This window comes from Biomphalaria glabrata, chromosome 6 (assembly GCF_947242115.1).
Source record: "Biomphalaria glabrata chromosome 6, xgBioGlab47.1, whole genome shotgun sequence".
NCBI lineage: Eukaryota > Metazoa > Mollusca > Gastropoda > Planorbidae > Biomphalaria > Biomphalaria glabrata.
Window position 1 is genome coordinate 31554560 of NC_074716.1, and position 20609 is coordinate 31575168.

Below are 20609 nucleotides of genomic sequence, written 5' to 3' on the forward strand. Positions count from 1 at the left end.
CATCATGGACATACGGTGGCAAGACCCACTACAAACAGCTATGTCCTTGCGAATGCCAGTATGGACAGTATAGAGGGACTTCTTTTGGTCCGACAGTTACGCTGGGTAGGGCACGTATCCCGTATGGGAGACGAACGTATGCCAAAGGCAGTCTTTTTTGGTGAGCTAAGGAAACGTTTCAAAGACCAGCTTAGGCGTCAACTTTCCTTGGCTAACATAGAAGAGAGCACCTGTTTGCATGCGACCTCAGAACGAGACAACTGGAGGTCACTCACGAAGGCCGCAGGATACACATTTGAGACCAAAAGAAAATCTGCTGCCGATGACAAATGCAGACGGCGAAAAGAAAATCAAAATCGAGCACCTGCGGACAATGGTTATGTTTGCCCTGGATGTGGCGCAGCCACGGGAGATACTGCTTTCCTCACTAATCTTCGGACTCAAAGACTAGCCTTATTATTGATATTTTAACCTATCTTTATATTCTGTCGTTCCACTGTTGGCCGATTGGGTGGGGCGGGGCCTTCCCAACTAAACCCTTTGAGTGGGGGGGGGGGAGGGGGGAGCGGTTCTACTTTTATGGAGAAATCATAGTTGGTGTACAAAATTAGTTGACTTACTAGGCCTATATAATTTTTATATTATGTCGCTCCCCTTCAGGTATCTTGGTCGATTCGGTGGTATGGGGGGGGGGGCGATTGCATCTACTGGCCTCCCCACTCTAGCTCTCTGAGTGGGGGGGGGGGGGGGGCGGTCCTATTTTGATGGAGAAATCATAGTTTTTTGAATTAAATTGGTTGAATATCTATATAATATTAAAAAATCGATTGCATTTGCAATGTATTAAGGGTCTGTAAATTCATATTAGAATATTTTTCTAGTAAAACATTATTCAAAAGATCCTTTTTTAAAAAGAATTGATAGTGAGCTGTAGATGTCAGGAGAATGTGTTTCTGCACTTAACCCCACTTGGGGAGCTTGCAGCGTTGAGAAACACTGCTTTTTTAAATTCTCATATATATATACATACATGCTGTATGTGCGTTTATGCATAGGGTAAGGGTCTACTGGGCGTTAGGGTTTGGAAAAAAAATCGCCCCCCCCCCCTCAACTCCAAAGTTCTGGATCCGCTAGTGGTTCTCAGTCTCAAATGAAATATTTCACTTCTGTTTCATCTTAACAGAAAAAGAAAAAAACACTAAAACTTGTGATTACTCTGACTTGTACAGTCTGACTGCCATTTACATGAACAATGTTGCTACTGGATGTAAAACAAGTTATCTTACAACAGTGCTTTTGTTTTCTCTTTCTGAAAAGGTTACCACACGTCCGGCAAAAGTATGAAAATGTCCTCCTTTAATTATGTCATTTATTGCAATTGCATATTATCCTGCAAACTATTCCTTTATATCTTTGTTATAAGGACAAATTCCAATACATATAGTGTCATGTATACTGTTCTTAAATGAAAAAGGTTTGGATGTGTGCCTTACTGAGGGTGGGGCTTAAGTTTGAATCCAGATTGTGACTAAAGCATTTTTCACACTGTCTCCTCTTTGTGACTACTTTGATGGCCACAGAAGTTCTCTTGTCCGTCAGTCTCCATTCCTCCCTGTCTTTTCCCTTAGAAGAATCTCTTCAATGACATATCCGTCCATTCTTTTATATTGTCTTCCCATAGCTTTCTCCGTCTGCCACTTCTTCTGCCACTTCTTCTTTTTTCCTGGTGCTGTTCTCGGAAGGAAGATCTTTACGATCACCATCACGTCACTTTTTTTTTGAGAGCATAGTATTGAAACTTATAAGTGTAAATTTATTGTTCATTTAGCGCTTGTAGATGCTCTTCTCTTAGCTCCTCAGCCACATGCCGCCAAAAGAGATCAGACCAGAGCGTTCTGTGCACCAACAACGCTTCATCTAGTGCAGTGACTTTATTCGCCTACATTTGAAAATAAGTTAGATAAGCAACAGATGTGAGTGTGGTTTGTTTTTCAAAAGCTGGATTTTACTGAATATTGTTTTTAATGCGTCTTTTTTTGTCTCTATAGACTAATGAACAAACTGATGCCCGGATGTATCAAGAAGATAGACACCAAGGGAGGAGGCTTTGCCCTGATGCAAAACATTGAACGTTTCCAGGTTAGTTAAAATGCAAAATGTGATTATCTTAATTTTGATATCTTAATCTACTTGGAAAACGTAAGGGCCGATTCATTCCTTTTTTAAAATATTACACGATGTTTTTATAGGTCTGAGAAATAAAGAAAAACAAACGAGTTTGTAGAGTGTTTGTCTAGAAGTGTGAGCCCTCCAAACCGTAACCCTTCACCCAGCTCTCATCAACACTATGAACATTTTATTGACGCCCTGATGAATGTAATAAAATAAAAAAAAAGATATTGAAAATTAATTAAATTGAGGAAGACATCTAAGTAGGTCTGTTTGATATCGAATAAGGGAAATAACTTTTGCATTATTGTGAGATAAAAGTTGTAAGTGTGGAATTCTTTCCCTTCGATAAGCTTTTTTTTTGCTTATTATTTCTGACAATCCATTGTGTTCTGTTTCAGGCCGCTGCTAAACAATGGGGTGTGCCCGCTAATGAGGTCTTCCAAACAGTCGATCTCTGGGAGAAAAAGAATATTCCTCAAGTCACTTTGTGCATCCACGCTATGGGCAGAGTGGTCAGTTGAATTAGTTTTATTGTACATCCACGCTATGGACAGAGTGGTCAGTTGAATTAGTTTTATTGTACATCTACGCTATGGACAGAGTGGTCAGTTGAATTAGTTTTATTGTACATCTACGCTATGGACAGAGTGGTCAGTTGAATTAGTTTTATTGTACATCCACGCTATGGGCAGAGTGGTCAGTTGAATTAGTTTTATTGTACATCTACGCTATGGACAGAGTGGTCAGTTGAATTAGTTTTATTGTACATCCACGCTATGGGCAGAGTGGTCAGTTGAATTAGTTTTATTGTACATCTACGCTATGGACAGAGTGGTCAGTTGAATTAGTTTTATTGTACATCCACGCTATGGGCAGAGTGGTCAGTTGAATTAGTTTTATTGTACATCTACGCTATGGACAGAGTGGTCAGTTGAATTAGTTTTATTGTACATCCACGCTATGGGCAGAGTGGTCAGTTGAATTAGTTTTATTGTACATCCACGCTATGGACAAAGTGGTCAGTTGAATTAGTTTTACTTTTACATCCACGCTATGGGCAGAGTGATCAGTTGAATTAGTTTTATTTTACATCCCCGCTATGGACAGAGTGGTCAGTTGAATTAGTTTTACTTTTACATCCACGCTATGGACAGAGTGGTCAGCTGAATTTTTAAATATTTTTTTGCATCCCTAATATGGCCAGAGACAAGTTTTAAATGTTCATTGAAATCACTGTTGTTACCCTAACTAATTATGACTGCTTTCATTGCTGGTGACCGTGGTGTAACACCAAGCTAAACAAATGAGTTTACATCAACATGTCATGCTTATTTTATCTTGTATTCTTACTTTTCCACACGTTTGTATGCAAATCTTACCCTTTTATTCTTACTCGTAGGCCCAAACGAGACCAGACTACAAAGGTCCAATTCTAGGACCCAAAATGGCAGAGAAGAATGAGAGACAATTCACAGAAGCCCAGCTTCTAGAAGCCAAAAATACAGTCAGCCTTCAGTATGGAACCAACACGGGAGCTAATCAGTCTGGTATTAATATGGGAAAACCGAGATCGATCATGGATTAAGGAACCTGATATTTTCTCTGATAAAAACTTGCACCAAGACAACGAAAGAATTTATATCGTATTTAAGAGTGTTGTTTTAGAAATTGATAGTTTAGCTATGGATATATGAAGAGTTCATTTGAGATGTGAGAACATGTCATTAATAAGTAGTTGAAAGAGTTTACCCAAACATTTGTTTTCAATTATTTAAAAACTAGATGATTGAAAGTCACTACTGCTTTGCTTTCAATGTAATTATAAAGCCTATTTATAAACCAAATACCTCTGTCTAGATTTGCAATTCTAAAAAGTCAATGGAAATGAACATCCAACTACATCTCCACAGGACGACCTAACCCCACTGATTGCTAATCATCTTATAGTTTCCATGAGTCCAACTCCATCTGATAAAAGTTTTCTTAGCAAATGTAATAGTACCATCATAACAGTAAATAGATATGGATGTAATTAAATTTTACCCACATTGGTTTCAAAACATTAATAATGTTTTTTTGAATATTCAATATATTTATTTATACTGTATGATTACTTATATTTGTTTTTTGGTAGATGTAGTTAGACTCTTTGTGTCAATGTTTATGTAGACTGTATGTATTCTACAAGTGATCTACTCAACTAGTCATCTTCTATCCTACATCTTGTACATGTACACACTTTGGTTTTGTTGTTTTATTTTGTACACCCTGAAAGCAACAAAGTTTTGAGCATTTTATTTCTGTTAATTTATTTGTTTCATTTGGAATGCAATTCGGTTTTTCATAAAATTATTTTCTCTCTTTCATGATGTTTGGCATTTGAAAGTTTTCTTTTGTTGTCTTTTGTTACCACGTTCCAATAAAATTTACACATTTTTTTAAAGGATTTATATTTCCCATTTTTTATATGCAAGTATCAATCTTTCTATTCTAACCAATAGAATATCTTTCAAAAGATTTTGCAAACAGTATCAAGTTGATACATATATAAACAAGAGAACAAAAAAAAAACAACGATTTGTCAAAACCAAGAAAGTGATGATTAATAGGAACATAACTTTGCAGCTAATACTATTTGAAAAATGGCGCACACATGGACACAGAGCTTATGTCAGCTCACCCTGACATTTCTCATTCTTGGATCATGCTTAAACTTTGCACAATAATTCATTGTCGATGACAACGCATAAATCAATTTAAAAAATTAACCATTTAGTCGTAAATAAATTTGTTTTAAATAAAAACATACTAAGCTAGGGGAAGATAGGCATTTCGTAGAGAATTAGATCGTTTGTTAAACATTTTTTTATTTTTTTGTTTTAGAATATAGAATTAGATCGTTTGCTAAACATTTTTAAACATTTTAGACTATGTAGACTTCTATTTTAATAAGTACTCGAATAACTCAGTGGCTATCAAGTCGGCCTACCATCATGGAAGCTTGAGACTTGAGTTTGAAGTCAAGTAAATTTTTTTAAATTCTTTTTTTACAGTACAGCTTTTGAAAAAATCAGAGCACGGAAACCTCCTCCCAGATACACCCCCCCCCCTTTTTTTTTAAATGATCAATTCCAGTGATTGGACTAAAGCGCACTGAGTAGTTGATAAGTCTAAAGTTGTGCAATACAAAAACAATTCATAAAAATATTTTCAGTAGCACAACTTTATTATTGTTAGTCTATGACTATTTTAAATAATCACATTTTTTTTTATTCAAAATAATTGTAGCTATTCCATTCAATAATAAGCTTTGGTATTTTCATATTTTATTTGTTAAAACACCATCCATTCTAAAATTCATTCAACCGAAGATAGAATTAACAAAGGGACTTAATGTATGTAATGTCTGTAGTTCAAGTTTCAAACGAGTTTCTTCTCCTATGTGTAAGACCATTAGAATAGCATATATTAGGCTTACTAAGTTGATTTTGAAATTCTTTATTGTGTCTAGGAAAGTTTTAGTTTTAAATAATGCGTTTCAGAGTAATATCCTATGATAATATCCTGAATCTAAAACTAGATACAGATGACATTCTATAACTCTTCGTTGTTTGCACATGAAATGACATTCGACATTAGCAACATATTTATTTGTTCATTAGTCATGTAACTGTGAGCAGGTCAGGAGGCTCTGAGTGGAGACCTTTTCTCTGCTCAAAATTAAATTTTATACAGTAGGCAGATGTTAGCGCTACTGGGTGGGCTCAGTCTGTGACACCTCAGTCTACGACCAAGGGGCTAGAGTCACCTAAGTAACCAGACATACGAACCAAAACTAAATGAAAACAAGATAACGAACTTTAGTTTAGGATAAATAAACAAAACGAAACATTATTTACGTAAAAATAAATCAATAATAAAATATAATACATACACTAACCACTACAACTGAACCCAACAACTAACTAAAACTCTTTAAATCTATGCCACTACAAACACCATCAAACTAACCAAACCAAATATCTAACACAAATTGATCAAACCAACTATCTAACTAAATCACTACAACTACAACACTAGAGTAGACCTAGATCTACACTAACACTAAAACAAGAACACCTTAGTACCTTACTATTCACTAAGAACAGACTAAGCCACTAGATCTAAGCCTACTAAGACAACACTACAAAATCACAATGGCTGCCTGGTCGTGCGGTTTGCGCGCTGGACTGTCGTTCGGACTTATCGATGGTCCAGGGTTCAAACCCTGCCCGCTCCCATCCCCCGTCGTCCAGTTATATTCAGCAGCTATATTCAGCAGTAATAATAGCCTGCAATACATAAATGCAAAACTATAAATACAAAATCATATATTATTCTATTAGATCTAGAACTTGAACAACAGGCTAAGCCGGGCGCCGCCATTTTTAATACAGCATGTTGGGAACAGCTACCAACTCTTTTGAAAAATATTCCAAAAAAACTAAATTAAAATATATCTAGCATATTTACACATAGTGTGACATAGATCTAGTAAAAGAAAATATAAAATAGTTATAAACTTACAGGCCGTCCCAGGTATAGAATAATAAAATAATTACACGACAGACCACAAAGATCTTCGGCTGTCACCCAGACAGAGATACTGTATTGACCACTGGTCAGCTGTGCACTGAACTGTTTTAAGACAGCATGTAGTACATCACTTTTTATACTATCCGCACTAACCTACATAAAAATATGCGGAAGTACAATTATAAAATCTGACACTAACCTATAAAAATAAAGTATATAAAAATAGCTCTAACCTGTACAACAAAAATACATATAAAAATAGCTCTGGGAGCGCAAGCTCACATAACTGAAAAACAATGACATTCAGATTTCGGCAAAATAGCTGGACCTTATTTTTCTGTATCTTTTCTCATGACAGAAGCAAGTAGTGTATCATCCCTGTGTTTTCATTGCGTGGTACGAAACAGTGGTTCAAGTTATTTCTTTTGTTTCAATCTTCACGATTTCAAAGCCTTTTCTCAAATCACTTTTTTTATTCTAAATGTTCTTCATTAGACTCAGAGATGTATGCAGTTCTTGCTGCTAGGATGCCAACATGACAACTACAAATCAAATGAATCAAAAATTTTCCTGAGCCTGTTTCCAGATGGCGTATCTTTCCATAGAGGAAAAGAAAGTAAATTGAGTAACATCTCAAGTTCCTGAAATCTCAATGTGAGCAGGTCAGGGTGGCGCTACTGAGTGAGGCCTTTTTAATTACTGCTGCTCAACATTTATTCATTTATAACAGTAGGCAGGTGGTAGCTCTACTGGGTGGGCCCAATCTGTGCACCTCGGTCTGCGACCAAGGGGCTGGAGTCGCCTAAGCAACCAGACAGCACAATTAAACTAAACTAAACTAATCTAGCTAACTAAAAGAACAAACTAAACTAAATTTATAAAACAAAACCTATATACACTTTATTTACATTGACACAAAAAACAGTAACCAAGGGGCTGGAGTCGCCTGAGCAACCAGACAGCACAATTAAACTAAACTAAACTAATCTAGCTAACTAAAAGAACAAACTAAACTAAATTTATAAAACAAAACCTATATACACTTTATTTACATTGACACAAAAAAACAGTAATTAAACAAATATACCCACTACAAAACAATAAACCACTCAACCTAAATTACCCCAACACTAAACAGTAAGCTACTAGCGGCTTGACAGGCAGTAAGCAACAGTAAGGCAGTAGAAGTAACGACAGTACTACCGCACAGTTAGGCAGTACAGTAATAACTGCGGCAAACAGTTGGCAGGAATTATAGCCTGCAATTATACAAAATAAACAAACATAAGACATATGAAAAATATATAAAATAATCATTATAATGGACTAGATCTAGACTAACACACACTCAAAACAATCTATGCAGGTAATAACTATCACCTTCATTTGGCTAATAAAAGCCATACATACTCAAAGTCTAAGCCACAACACACATTGGGCCAGACAACAATAACATAAATTTAAGTCTAGGCTCAACAAACTGAACAAAGCCGCCATCATGGAGCGTTGAGTAGGACGCAGCCATCATTTAGATTAAAAAATTAAAATTAGGAACCTGCCAACTTGTTAAAGCCATTATCCTAACAATATTGTAGTAATAAAAATACTTAGGGAACATAAAATATTTACACATGGACAAACAATAGAAAAACAATAAGGGGATCATTAAGGATGGCTCAAAGGGGGTGACGCTACCCAAGTCTACGGAACTTCCGGTTCCATCAGAGGTAATCCGGGCTAATTAACTAGCCAGTGATGCCACTACACTAATCAGTCTACATCTAGACTATAGCAATAGATGTAGGAATAACTAATACAAATACAAACTAAAGAAGTAAATATAAAAACATTTTCCAACTTACAGGCGGTCCCAGCTGAAATTTACACTACAATTAAATAACTATAACGGCACCACTGTCAGCACTGACCACTGGTCAAGGCAAAAGAGAGCTCAACGTGGTTCCGAAGCTAGCTATAACTGGTCAGCGCGAACATATCGGAGAGCATGACGTCACGCTAATTACCTAAAACTAAACTGGACTACTGATTTCCCTAATTTGTACCTAGCCGTACGCTATAATAAAATCTAGCAAATTACTAAAGACACGGACTACACAACATTATATACCAAATTAAACAGCATTAAAAAGAAAATCTTAAAATTTAATTTTACAAAAATACACAAAGGAAGATAAAAGGTTATTTCTATTCTTAACTCATATGGGGGCTCTATACCGTTTACAGACCTGCACCTAAACTGAAATTAAAAAAATAACAACCAATCCAACACTAATGTCAAAGACAAAAATAAGCTGAACTAACCAGGGACAAAAAATAGCAAAGAACATCCACAGCTTTAAGGCTAGTTAACTATTTTAAAAACTACTTTTCCTCTACGAGTAAAACACAAATAACAGAAAAAGACTAAAACTAGCAGAAAGTTATAAATAGCTGAAACTACAAAATACTCAGCACTGAACTATATAAACTAAAAAGACACTAAATTACAAACATCATAGCCCTGGCCTATATAAATTACAAATTAAAATAAAGATAAAAATAGATAAAAATTAGATCTAGGAGCGCCAGCTCACATCAAGTTCCTAAGTCCATCAAATCTCAAGTCCCTGAAATCAAGTCCATCAAATTTTCTGAATCATAGCTTTTTTGAAAATGTAATTTAAACTTTGCTCTCCCTATTAAGAAATTCTCATGTATACAAGCTGCCAGCTAAATAAAAGACACACACACACACAAACATATTGTAGCTAAGTCTAGAAATATGCAGCTTCTTGAGTGTCGATTATAGAATCATTCGTTGTATATGTCATTCCATTGTTTTCATTAAAGATTATCTGAATTCAATTGATGTTATCATTGAGGTCCAATTTAATTCCATTGATGTTTTCATTTCATTTTTTTGCAAAGCTGCAATTAGTATTAAGTTTTATTACATTTCATTACACTACACACATAACGGAATAAGTATTACGATATTTCATTTTAACCCAAGGAGCCTGGGTATAGACACTATTTAATTCAGACATTTGCAAGATAATTACAGGAATTAATTGTTCCACTTGAACGCGAATGCAATTACAGAATACCACACGGTATGATCACAATTTTTTCATTCAGGTGTTTTTTTTTATAACATTAATTCACATATAACAACCAGTAGACAAATATCATAATATTAATCACGGAGATAACAATAATCTAGAAAATAAAAAATAATTTTATCCATCAGAGTACTTTTGTTTTATTAATTAATTATTAATTAATTAAATATTATCTCTCTTCTTTAAGTTTAGCACGTTTGTATTTAGTAAAACGTATAGACAAATTAAAAGTTACCATCCTTAAGTAAATTTCACACTACACATATTGTTGGCCTCCCTTAGTCGTGACGGTTCATCTCGCAGAACACTTCCTCACGTGACTGTGGGGCCCTATTTTTGGAGAGACACTCCCGTCCACATATACCGCAGGTTAAGGTGTCTTTCGCTTTAGTGGTAGAGAAGCCAGTCATTTTTCGTTTGGCGCGCTTTTTTTTTCCAGAGCAGACGCCAATGTTTTTTTCGCTGTCTACGGCTTTCTTGTTCACCGTCTCTCGCCGCTTAGGGTGATCTAAGACTATGTTTTCCATATAGTTAATATCAATATTCATTTCTTTGAGGTCCCGTTTGTTTATATCCACGTAATGGAGGCGGGGACGTCTCGCACACTACACACATATTAGTGTTATAAGACTTACATATCACTGTGTTGGTACTTATCGAATGGCCAGATGGAGGAAAACTAGAAAAATCCTTTGCAACTGGAGAGCTCTCTGACAGTCACAGAGCAGAAAGGGAAGCACTAGCACTAGCTGCTACCATGCTAGCAAATCATCCAAGTTCCCCTCACAGTCAGATTGTCTTTCTAACAGACGCAAAAACAACCCTCCAAAGCCTGCAAAACTCTGATTCCCCTTATATTAAAAACCTCAGAACAGCACTCACAAAGCTCAACCACAACAGCAAAAAAACTGTCATTCAATGGATACCAGCTCACATACAACTAGCAGGAAATGAGAAGGCTGACACACTCGCCAAGAGTGGGAGAACAAACTCACAAGTAAACTCTGCTCTCTATCCAGAAGAAATGAAGAAATTAATTGTAGATAAAATAAATGAGAAATGGACGAGCTCCCATCCAAATCACAAGAAAGATGATGCTTACTATAAGCTATCCCGACAAGACCAGCGTCTAATCTTTCGACTCAGGACCGGACACAACAGAATGCGACAACACATGTTCCGGAAGCTCAAAATTGGAACCAGTGAAATCTGCCCATGTGGAGTATCACCAGAAAATGCCGACCACGTCCTCCAAAACTGCTCTCTCTACCAAGAGGCCCGTATAAGACATTGGCCCCAAATCACCCCAATAGAAAGAAAACTATATGGAGAGCTCCCTGATTTGGAAACCACTGCGCAGTTCATCTCATGTATTGGTCTAGTCATATGAACACTCCAACATAACAATGAGAACGATGAAGAAGAAGAAGAACTGTGTTGGTTTACTCATTTCTTTTATCTAGGCTAGAAAAAATAATGTAATAACGATAAATATACCAAGATTAAGTGACATTTCATACTGCACATATAAAGAATTTAAAGCATTACAACTTGTACAGCAGTGTTTCTCAAACTTTTTTGTCTGCCGGCACAGTAAACAAACTACAAAAATTTCGCGGCACACCACGAAAAGCAACAGTTGTTTTATAATAAAAAAAAAATGATTTGACCTGTTTTTAAGTATTATATTTAATGTGAAGGGTGTGCCTGTTTTTGAGAGCAAATGCGATCTAATCGAGGCTCCAAAGTCGACAATCAAACTCGCATTTCATCGTCTATTGTAAGAAGTCTCTCTCTTTTCTTAGATTTGATTTCAGTCAGTGCTGAAAATCCAAACTCACAAAACCAAGAAGATGCGAATGGAAGAATTATTTTGATTGCTTTTAAACTGATTGCAGGATATAACTTGCTGATTGAAATCCAAAACACATCCAGGCTTTTCTCGGCAAAACTTGACTTAAGATTTGCATCATTTTTTAAATCAATGAGCTGCTCTTTTTCTTCAGTTGTAAGATTTGTAGCTTCATTGTTTCCAAATGGAGAGCTGACCCATCCCTATTCATGACTTCCAACTGTTAGAAAGTAATGCTGCAATGCTGACTGCAGGTGTTTCAAAGTGTCCAGAATTTTGGGGGTGATTTCTTTATTTGAAGCACATTCATTGTAAGTTGGAAAGCAGTCCTTTCGAGATCTTACTTTGCCACAAAGACAATCAATTTTTCACCAAATGATTTCAGTTTTGATGATGCAATGATGATGGTTTCCGATGGTCCTTGAAGACAAATTCAATGAATTTAATTTGTCAAATAAGTCAGAGAGAAATGTCACCTTAACCCACCAGATCTCGTCAAGAATGGAAAATCCAAAGTCTTTTGTTTCAGCCCCCAAGAATGAAATTAGCTCAGCCTTGAGTTGGATGACACGCTTTAACACTTTTCCCCCTGGATAGCCAACGAACGTTGGTGTGATACAGGAGACATTTGTAGTCTGAATCAATTGCTTCATAGAGCTGAGAGAAAAGTTGGGAATCAAGCGGTCGAGATATGAGGAAGTTTACAACTTCAATCACTTGATCCAGAACAGACATCAAATCTTTCGGCAAAGATTTGAAGGCAAGAGCTTCTCTGTGGATCATGCAGTGAACAACTAATACATTTGGATTTTCTTGACGCAAAAGAGTGACGAATCCCTTTCTATTTCCCTGCATGGAAGGACAGCCATCGGTGTAAACGCTGACACAGTTTTTCCACTGTAGTTTGAATAGCAAAATGTTTTCGTTCACCACTTAAAAATATCTTCGCCTTTGGTCGTAGTTGGTAAGTCTTTGCAAAATAAGAATTCGTTGACACATTTTTCATTCTTTATGAACCGAATAAAAGCTAGCTGCTGGGCTTTGCCACTAACGTTAGTGGATTCATCAACTTGAAGAGACCACAGCAGAGACACTTCATCGTCACTTACGTCGAAGTGTTCGCAGATTTGATCTTGTAAATCTGACGATAAGTCTTCAATTCTGCGCAAAATAGTACCATTTGACAAAGGAACTTTTTTTAACTTTTTCGGCGGCATCGGGTCCAAGGATAGTTTCAACAACTATTGCTAAAGCTGGTGCAATGACTGATTCAGCCTCTGTGTGTGCTTTCTTGCGTTTTGCTAATAACTGAGCAACCTTATAACTTACAATCAATCCCTTTTCTGGCAGCTTTAGGTAGTTCGTAAGTTTCTTAGCTTGTTTATTTTGTTGAGCCCTGATGTTTTCGAAGTATTCTTTCGGTTGCGCTTTTACAGCTGGATATTTTGTTTCCAAGTGTCTCTTCAATTTGATTGGAACAAGCGCCTCATTCGACAGAGTTGCATTGCAGATCAGACAGAATGGCAATGGAGCATCTTCAGGTCCAGAAGATATGAAACCATATTCGATGTAATCTTCTTTGTACCTTCGTTTGGTTCCTTGCTTTTCATTTAAGGCTTTCTCAGTTTCATTCTTGCTAACGTATTTCTCCATGGATAACAATGAATGATGCTTATTGATAATTTGTTACTATTAGTATACACCTACACAATTTACACGAAACAAATCGCTTATTATTATCGTTACCAATTCAAGAACTGCTAAGGCGGCCTACATTTGAGTCATTATAATAATAATATATGTATAGTTGACAATTCAATAACCTGAAGAGCTAACACCCCTTTCCGTCAATATGGAGCGCTCCACTTCTATTACTGGTCGTTGCATGTGGGGATGTATGTCATCGCAACGTAAAATAAACATTTAATAGTAGGCAGATCTGTGTAACGCTGCACGTGTGGAGTTCTGAAAACTCCCGCGGCACACCTGCAAATCTTCGGCGGCACACTAGTGTGCCGCGGCACACAGTTTGAGAAACACTGTTGTACAGTCAACACATTTTGCTTTGTTTTCTTTCAAGGTCTTCTGTGATCCCCTGTTGGTCGTGTGTCTGGGTACAATGAATCGCTTCGCGCCTTGGTTGCTACGCTTCTGTTCAGACGATAATCTATAAAATAAATATTTGGGTGTCTCGGAGAGAAATGACTTTTTAAAAATAGTTTATTTGTAAAATGTTTGACATGTTTCGGATGTTCTTTCAGAGTTGAAGATAATTTACTTCCTAGCCCAAGCAGGACGACGGGGGATGGCAGCGGGCAGGGTATGAGCCCGGGACTATCTTGACGACCGATTGAGAGTCCAGAGCGAATACCGCACGACCAGGCAGCCGTCAGGAACGAAGTAATAAATAGCGCGCAAGAATAACAATGTTTAAAAAACTTGACGATAAAATTATTGAAATTTAGAGAAACAAAGAGGGCGCCATAGAGGAAATGACATTTTGAGTCCATCAGGAAAGATATTTGTTGTATCAAGACGACATTTTGACCCCCTGAGAAAAAAGTGCACATTTCTTAACAAAGACAGTGTAGTCAAACGTAACATTTAAAGCGTACTCAGTAAAAAATGCGAAAAAAAAATATATGTTCAAATAAAAACTTACAAGTTTCTGACCCGTCAAAATTCGGAAATTTTTAAAAATCTCTTTTGTGGGGGCCGATCTCTTGTGGAGGCCCCGGGTAAATGGCCTCGCCTGCCCTACCTAAACTCCGGCCCTGTATATTAAATTTATGATATCTGCAACTCTTTCTGGAATGTGTGATAGATTTCATTTGACAAGTACTTGGATAAAATAAAATAAAAATTATTGAAGAAAATGTGATTTTAAAAAGAATCTTGAAAAATAACATTTTCATTTTTTTAACAGTAAAAAAACACAAAAAAAAAGCCAAACATTTCAAACAGTGACAATCTTTTATTTCGATCTGAAATAGAATGAATATTTTCTGTCGCTTTAGTAGCTTCATACATTTTTAAGTAAGAAAGGATTTTCTTACTTCAGATTTCATTGATATGGTGTTGACTGTTGAGTGTCCGGTACAGTTACGTAAGGCATTGAGATAGTGTTTGAAAATTGCAAGAGTATTGATTGGACGTTTCAAATCATGTGACTGGTCAATACCAAATTGGTTTAAAGTTCAACGAAATGAAAGATGCAAAAGTATTTCCATCCATTTTCTAAACTAGTTTCGTGTCTTTTTCAGCTTTCATAGTTTCAAAAACTAGCTTTCCTTTTTATAATGTGGATCACAATATTTTGTTAGTCACTTATGCGTAAAAGAAATATGTATCACTAATTTCTAAACTCATTGTCCAAACATAAGTGATTCAAATCAGAAATGAGTGGCATTCATTATTCATTGCTGGGGAAAACTTTGAAGTCAATCACAAAGGTGTGCATTAATTCACTCAAAATAAATCTTTAATCCTGGATTTGATGATATTCTATCATCAGTACTATATCCGTGACTTACAAACTGCTCTGCAGCCAACTCACTTCTGTATCTTACCAACAATATTGCAAGTGGCATGGTAATTAGCTTGGTTTCATTATTTTAATGTTCAATAATGACTTTAGTATTTCAGCCACATAAAGTAGTGAGTTGTTTGAAGTTCATAAAATACCCAGAAGAAAATATAAACATCTCGAGTCTTGCCGCTAGATAGGAGTTGAGTTTGCTTTATATACAGCAGAACACATATATAATGTTTATGAATACAATACAATGGTACCATCAAACTGATTGTCCAAGACTGGGCTAAATATAATTAGATGTACCTAATATTGGAGTACATTTGTATTATTAAATCACCGACTACGCTTCAGTTTGGGGAAAATCAGAAAAAGATGAATCCAGTCCTAAAGATTTTCTTGATTCTAGAAATCTTTTATAGTGTGCACACTGAGAGCACATTCGTATGTTGTAAAGGGTTAACTCTAGAGTACCCTCCAGCAAACTTCCGATAGACTTGATTAGATGAACACGTAACGAGTGCTGATACTTTTATAGACTTTGAATAGAAAACATATGCACAGTGAAAGACTTCTAATCTTGACAACATTACTATAGTAGTAGCTCGCTCATATTCGGTCAGTATGTTAACACTTATTGAAATATCGATACTTCAATTAAAAGAATGAACTTTAAAAAGAAATGAATCCAGTGTCTCTGTACACTAAAAAAGCCTGTATTTTAAAAATAAAGATTTTAAAATTGTTTCCTTAACTGATTTTATATGACGATTTCTAATAATCTTTTTTGTGGTCATTCATTAAAGACGTTACTATCTCATTTTAAAAGAAACATACTTTTGTGGACTATTGTGCTTTTAACTCTTTCTCTCCTTATCGACGATACCATCGTTGATTTGACCTCATTAAATGAAATAAACGTTTAATTTTATAGACATGACTTTGTGTTACATAGACAGGGCATGCATGTTCCTTTAATTCTATCCAAAATACAACATTTTCTGATAGCAAACATCAAAGCTATCGAATTAGTAATGTGCAGAATGTAGAATTCCTTCGAAACGTGGACAAATAATAACGGAGAGAAAGAGTTAAAATCTCCCTAAAATAAGCCGCTTTAATTAAATTGATGCCCTGAAATTTGAGTGCTGTTCCGTAACAAAGAAAGTGTCCATGAGAAAGAAAAAGATACTATCACTTTAGTGATGTTAAAATTAAAGATAAACCTTTTCTTTTTAAAAGATTTTGTACTTTATTTCTTTTTATTGTTTGAAAAACTCACCACACAAAGAGCATCAAGGTCAGATGTAAGTAAAAGTGAAACCAGCAGTTGGATGTTTACATGATGTCTGTAATTATGAGACGATCAGACTTGTTGGATGTTTACACGATGTCTGTAATTATAAGTTAAATGATCATCCATTAAATTTTATCTCCTGTACTTTTTCGTAGGACGTAATCATCTTTTTTTTTTCTGAAGTGACGTCTGTATTTTATACGATATATACAATTAACCGAAACTAAATATGAACGATGAACTATCTTTAGTTTGAACATTTTTCAACTTTGCTTGTAGTTTGGCGTTCAGTTGGAAGCAACGATCGCTTTTTTGTGTTGACGCCTCGCTGCGTATAAATCTCTTCCTATTATCTCTATGTCAAGATGAACACCACCTTCGCCTCCGACTCCCTGGCGGCTGCTGTGATCGATCCGGCCATCAAGAACGTATTTCTAACTGTCAATCTATTGTGCCTCTCCGAGCTGATCGGGATCTTCGGCATCGCCGCCAACATCGTGAACATTATCGTCTTTAAGCGGCAAGGCTATCGAGATGGCGTGAATGTCACACTGACCGCTTTGGCCATCAGTGACCTGGGTGCCCTGTGTACCCAGCAGATCTCCAACACTTTCGTTGACCCATGGATACGCGAGACGAAGTTTGTCATGCTGAAAACCCACCTGTTCATTTTCATGATCTACGCCCATGGTTATTTCATCAGAATCGGCGGACTGGTCACGGCTTTCGCCGCCTTTGAACGTTGCATCCTCGTTTCTTTTCCGCTAAAAGTTAAAAATTTCATCACGTCGAAGATCGCCGTCTTGGTGAACGCAACATTTTTCCTTGTCTGTCTCTTGTATTTCATCCCGTTGTGGTTGGTGGTCTACGTGGACTGGAAATACTCGCCTGCTATCAACAGATCCATTCTATCCATGATTTTCAAAGAGAACCGGGAGAGCGTTTACTCCATCTACTACTTCATCGCCGACATGTTCGTCCCGTACGCAACGATCCTCATGCTCTTGCTATTCACTACCGTCATCATCCGTACGCTCAAGACACAGTCCAAGTGGAGGAAGAACGCAGAGGCCCAGCGAGCTGAACATTTCGTCTCCAGCAAGCAGCGGAAGGTGGTGGTCATGCTGATGGCGGTGTCCGTCATGTTCATGGTGTGCCTGACCCCACACTCCATCCTGCACACGGCGCTGGGACTGTTCCGGGAGATGAAGGTGGACGGCACCTACGCCAGCCTGTACTTCGTCTGCTACTCATTCACCACCTTGCTAGAGACAGTCAACTGCAGCGCCACTATTTTTGTCTACGCCACAATGAGTACCCGGTACAGGGAGGAGCTCACCTTGTTAGTGGCCTGCTTGAAGACGAAATTTCGTTTCCACCGCATCAGCTTATGAAGGAACATTTTTGTTGGAGATGCTTGAAGACTTCCTTGAAAGTCACTGGTTTAATTCCTGATACTCTGTATGTTGTTTGCTTTGAATTGAAAAGAATATATAAAGAGAGAGTGTGTCAGAGAGAGAGAGAGAGAGAGAGTGTGAGAGAGAGTGTGAGAGAGAGAGAATGTGAGAGAGAGTGTGTGAGAGAGAGTGTGAGAGAGAGAGAGAGTGTGAGAGAGAGAGAATGTGAGAGAGAGTGTGAGAGAGAGTGTGAGAGAGAGAGTGTGAGAGAGAGAGAGAGTGTGAGAGAGAGAGAGAGAGTGTAAGAGAGAGAGAATGTGAGAGAGAGAGTGTGAAAGAGATAGAGAGTGAGAGATAGATAGTGATAGTGTGTGTGGGAGTGTGAGAGTGTGTGAGAGAGAGAGTGTGTGAGAGAGATAGAGAATGAGAGAATGTGTATGAGAGTGAGAGAGTTTGTGAGAGAGTGTGTGAGAGACAGTGATATAGAGAAAGTGTGTGTGAGAGTATGAGAGTGTGTGAGGGAGAGTGTGAGAGATTGTGAGAGAGAGAGAGTGATAGAGAGAAAGTGAGAGAGAGAGAGTGTGAGGGAGAGTGTGAGAGAGTGATAGAGAGAAAGTGTGTGTGAGAGTGTGAGAGAGATAGAGAGTGAGAGATAGATAGTGATAGTGTGTGTGTGGGAGTGAGAGAGAGAGTGTGAGAGAGAGTGTGTGTGTGTGATATATATAGAGAGAGGCGTGAGAGTCATGTTTACGTAAAAGAAAATGATAGCCCATGTTAAAGAGACATTTGAACTGTCTACGTGAATGTCTCTTAGAATCTTGACATTTATTTGCCTCACATATGTTTGTATTCTAAATTAGAAAGTAGTTTCTTTTGCTGTAGGAGCGTTTCTTTTTTAAAATGTCTCTGTTTTGAAAGAAAAAGATTTACGAATTTAATCTAAGGGTTGATCAATATGTTGAGTGATTGGTTTACATTGACCATTAGGTTTAATCTTTTGTTTTAATTAGCTCTACCCCCTGATTAGTTGTTCACCAATTTATCACAATTTACTCGTGATTGAAAACTTGAAGGTGTGAATCGAAGACACCGCTCACCCACATAAACGCTTGACCCTCGTGTAATTCTTGCTATTAACTACATTACAACAGTTGATATGCTACATGCTTATCTTGGCTGGAACCCCTTTATACCGATTCCCAAAGTTACGACCCTCATCGCTAACTCCCTGTAACATTTAACAGGTGACGTCTCTAGATGGGGCGTGATGGTACATCCGAGGACAGGGATTTGATTCGGGGCTTTTAGGTCGCGCTTGAATCCACACAACTCTAATGGGGACATTACTTGTGGAAGTAAAGGCGGTTGATTGTTGGTTACTTGTCACATGACACCCCTCTTTAATCTTCGGCAAAAGAAACAGACGAACTTTACATTCCGCCATTGTCCTTTTATTTTTTAACACCCCCCCCCCACCCACATCATTACTGTCCACACAAAAAAAATGCCTTCATACCCTGGACCCTGACTTGGACTCCTTCATACCCTGAACCCTGACTTGGACTCCTCAGCACTATATCTTGAGGAATATTTAATGTGTACACTATTCTCATTTGTACTTTGACAACTTTGCACACACAAAACACATCTACTTGCGTTTACACAGCTATAGACTATATGGAAAGAAGAAAGGCAATTTTTTAAATTTCTACAAATGCGAGCTAGATGCCATTATTTGTTTTCAGTGCTCCTAAAGAAAAAAAAAGGAAAGGAGAATCATGTTGAGATCATAGACATAAATAAATATAGACTGGCCGATTAAAGAGTTTTATGAAACGAAAATTTGTGACTTGCAATTTTGTGTACTTTATTATACAGCATTTATGAGCAGTATAAAAGTTAAGTATTCATATCTATTTCAGCCATAACCTATATAAGTATTACATTATTTTCACTAGTGTTTTTTTTTAAATCTCTAAGACTGAAGATCATGCAATTTTTCATAATTCGGAAATCCGAATACAATAGATATACATGTTTTCAAGTTACATGAAGTTACTTCCTTCGGCCAGTGTATATTTATTTATGTCTATGGTTGAGATATTAACCATTTGTATTTCCGCTTTATAAAAATGCATTGTGACGAAAAAAAACAACTAATTATCGATTCTGGGAAATAGAACGCTTGTGGATTGGGTCGTGAAAAGTGCATAATTGCTCTCATGTAGATGATAAGTAATAATAGGTTAGAATCTCGTATTTTGTGTACCCCCAAGTGGTAAAACTAGTGACAGGTGAATGAGTCAGGGCTTTCGGTGATATCTGGACGTCAATGTGATAGGTGAATGAGTCAGGGCTTTGAGTGATATCTAGACGTCAATGTGACAGGTGAAAGAGTCAGGACTTTCAGTGATATCTAGACGTCAATGTGATAGGTGAAAGAGTCAGGGCTTTCAGTGATATCTGGACGTCAATGTGATAGGTGAAAGAGTCAGGGCTTTGAGTGATATCTGGACGTCAATGTGATAGGTGAATGAGTCAGGGCTTTGAGTGATATCTAGACGTCAATGTGACAGGTGAAAGAGTCAGGACTTTCAGTGATATCTAGACGTCAATGTGATAGGTGAAAGAGTCAGGGCTTTCAGTGATATCTGGACGTCAA

The 20609-nt window shown here is 37.1% G+C and overlaps 2 protein-coding genes across 4 annotated transcripts in view; both read left to right on the top strand.

Moving 5' to 3' along the window:
* LOC106059500 (myophilin-like) overlaps positions 1 to 4615 on the top strand; it is a 36001-nt gene extending 31386 nt beyond the window's left edge. For all 3 annotated transcript variants that reach the window (XM_013217136.2, XM_013217135.2, XM_013217137.2), the window contains 3 exons: positions 2049 to 2139; positions 2571 to 2684; positions 3572 to 4615. In XM_013217136.2, coding sequence (XP_013072590.2) covers positions 2049 to 2139; positions 2571 to 2684; positions 3572 to 3757 — 391 coding nt within the window. In that variant the 3' untranslated portion in view covers positions 3758 to 4615. The remainder of the gene's footprint in view (positions 1 to 2048; positions 2140 to 2570; positions 2685 to 3571) is intronic.
* A 12300-nt stretch (positions 4616 to 16915) lies between these two features.
* LOC106059491 (orexin/Hypocretin receptor type 1-like) lies at positions 16916 to 17944 on the top strand. The gene has a single exon (XM_013217115.2). It carries the CDS (start codon positions 16916 to 16918, stop codon positions 17942 to 17944), a length of 1029 nt encoding a protein of 342 aa, XP_013072569.2.
* Positions 17945 to 20609: the final 2665 nt, after the last annotated feature.

Coding starts and splice junctions, on each gene's coding strand:
- LOC106059491 (XM_013217115.2), top strand. CDS start 16,916: ATGAACACCACCTTCGCCTCCGACTCCCTGGCGGCTGCTGTGATCGAT.